The 1177-nt window shown below is 68.2% G+C and overlaps 2 protein-coding genes across 8 annotated transcripts in view; one reads left to right on the plus strand and one right to left on the minus strand.

Annotated features, from left to right (window-relative positions):
* Nucleotides 1–485, minus strand: part of BCCIP (BRCA2 and CDKN1A interacting protein) — a 10014-nt gene extending 9529 nt beyond the window's left edge. For 2 of the 3 annotated variants that reach the window (XM_069101728.1, XM_069101727.1), the window contains exon 1: nt 279–484. In XM_069101728.1, coding sequence (XP_068957829.1) covers nt 279–434 — 156 coding nt within the window. In that variant the 5' untranslated portion in view covers nt 435–484. Of the gene's footprint in view, nt 1–278 lie in introns of all 3 variants that reach the window. The other variant, XM_069101729.1, reaches the window with a different exon arrangement.
* A 244-nt stretch (nt 486–729) lies between these two features.
* The window catches only part of UROS (uroporphyrinogen III synthase), a 35005-nt gene continuing 34557 nt past the window's right edge, over nt 730–1177 (plus strand). For 3 of the 5 annotated variants that reach the window (XM_069101732.1, XM_069101730.1, XM_069101734.1), the window contains exon 1: nt 730–855. Coding sequence is in view for 2 of the 5 variants with exons in the window: in XM_069101730.1 (XP_068957831.1) it covers nt 846–855 (10 nt within the window). In the remaining 3 variants the exon portion in view is untranslated. The other 2 variants (XM_069101735.1, XM_069101733.1) reach the window with 2 other exon arrangements.

Raw genomic sequence — 1177 nt, forward strand, 5'->3', positions numbered from 1 at the left:
GGGGGGGGGGGGGGGGGGGGCTCAGGGGTATACAGCAGGCGCTCACTAACGGCCACTAGGGGAGAGAGATGAGCCAAGACCCTCCCCCTGACTGTGCCTCAGTTTCCCCAGCTGTCAAGTCAGGTGAGCAGGACCAGGCTCTCCTCGCGAGCCCACGGTGTGCCACGCCCTTCATCGGAAGCGGGGGGGGGGGGGGGATTTGGAGGGACCAGACCCCCTCCCCCCTGCCCTCAAGGAGTGACGTCACCGCGCGCCAGCCGTGGGTCCCCCTTCCCCACCTGATTGACGAACTCGTCTTCTTCTTCTTCTTCATCCTCCTCGTCGCTGCTCTCGTCGGTGTCCTCCGTCGTCTCCTCGCGCTCCTCCTCGGCCCGGGCGCCCGGCGGCCGCGGGTGCCGGCTACCCAGAGCGCGCTTCTTGGCCTGGGACGCCATGCTGCCCGGCTCCCACTGCGCCTGCGCAGCTGCTTCCGGGTTAGGGCTTCCGGGCCGGCTCATGCACGTAGGGGGGAAAGTTGCCGGAGTAAGTAAGCGGACCGAGTCAAGGGCTTTGGAGCCCCTGAGGTAGCAAAAGGAGCCTCCGCGCCTGCTGTGGTTCGCTGGACCGCAGCTTATCCTGGATGCGCCGCGACGCTGGCCACTCCTTGCCCGGCTCCCCCCCCCCCCGCCCCCCCAGGGGTTTTTCCCCCGGGGGGGGGGAGGGGCCGGCTTTGCGCGTGCACACATGTCCGTGCGCGTGCGCCCATGTCCGTGCGCGTGCGCACCTGTGCGCGGATTGCGTAAGGTTCGCGCCGTTCCCTGCGTTTATTGGTGGGGAAACCGAGGTGGTTGCTGTCCCCCGACGTCATGGCTCCGGGTCAGTGTCCCCGCCCCCCACGGCTATCCGTGGCCACCCGTGTTTTCACAGGGCTGTGTCCTAGGTGGAGCCGAAGCCCCTCCCCCCAACAGGGAAGGAAACCGAGGCCCGGGGAGGGGGGCAGACCGGCCGAGGCTGCCTGGGCAGGGCGTGGGCAAAGGGAGAATTCGAACCCGGGCCAGGCCTTCGCCTCTCTTTTCTTTGTGTGCTAAAAGGGCCCCCAGAGTCACCCAGGACCACGGGATCCACGGTCATTCAGGGGACACCCAGGACCACGGGATCCAGGGTCAGGGGTCACGCGGGACCTCGGGATCCAGGGTCA

This window comes from Petaurus breviceps, unplaced genomic scaffold, assembly GCF_028583685.1.
Source record: "Petaurus breviceps papuanus isolate PSGF00001 unplaced genomic scaffold, PetGlider_PUasm1.0 490, whole genome shotgun sequence".
Classification (NCBI taxonomy): Eukaryota; Metazoa; Chordata; class Mammalia; order Diprotodontia; family Petauridae; genus Petaurus; species Petaurus breviceps.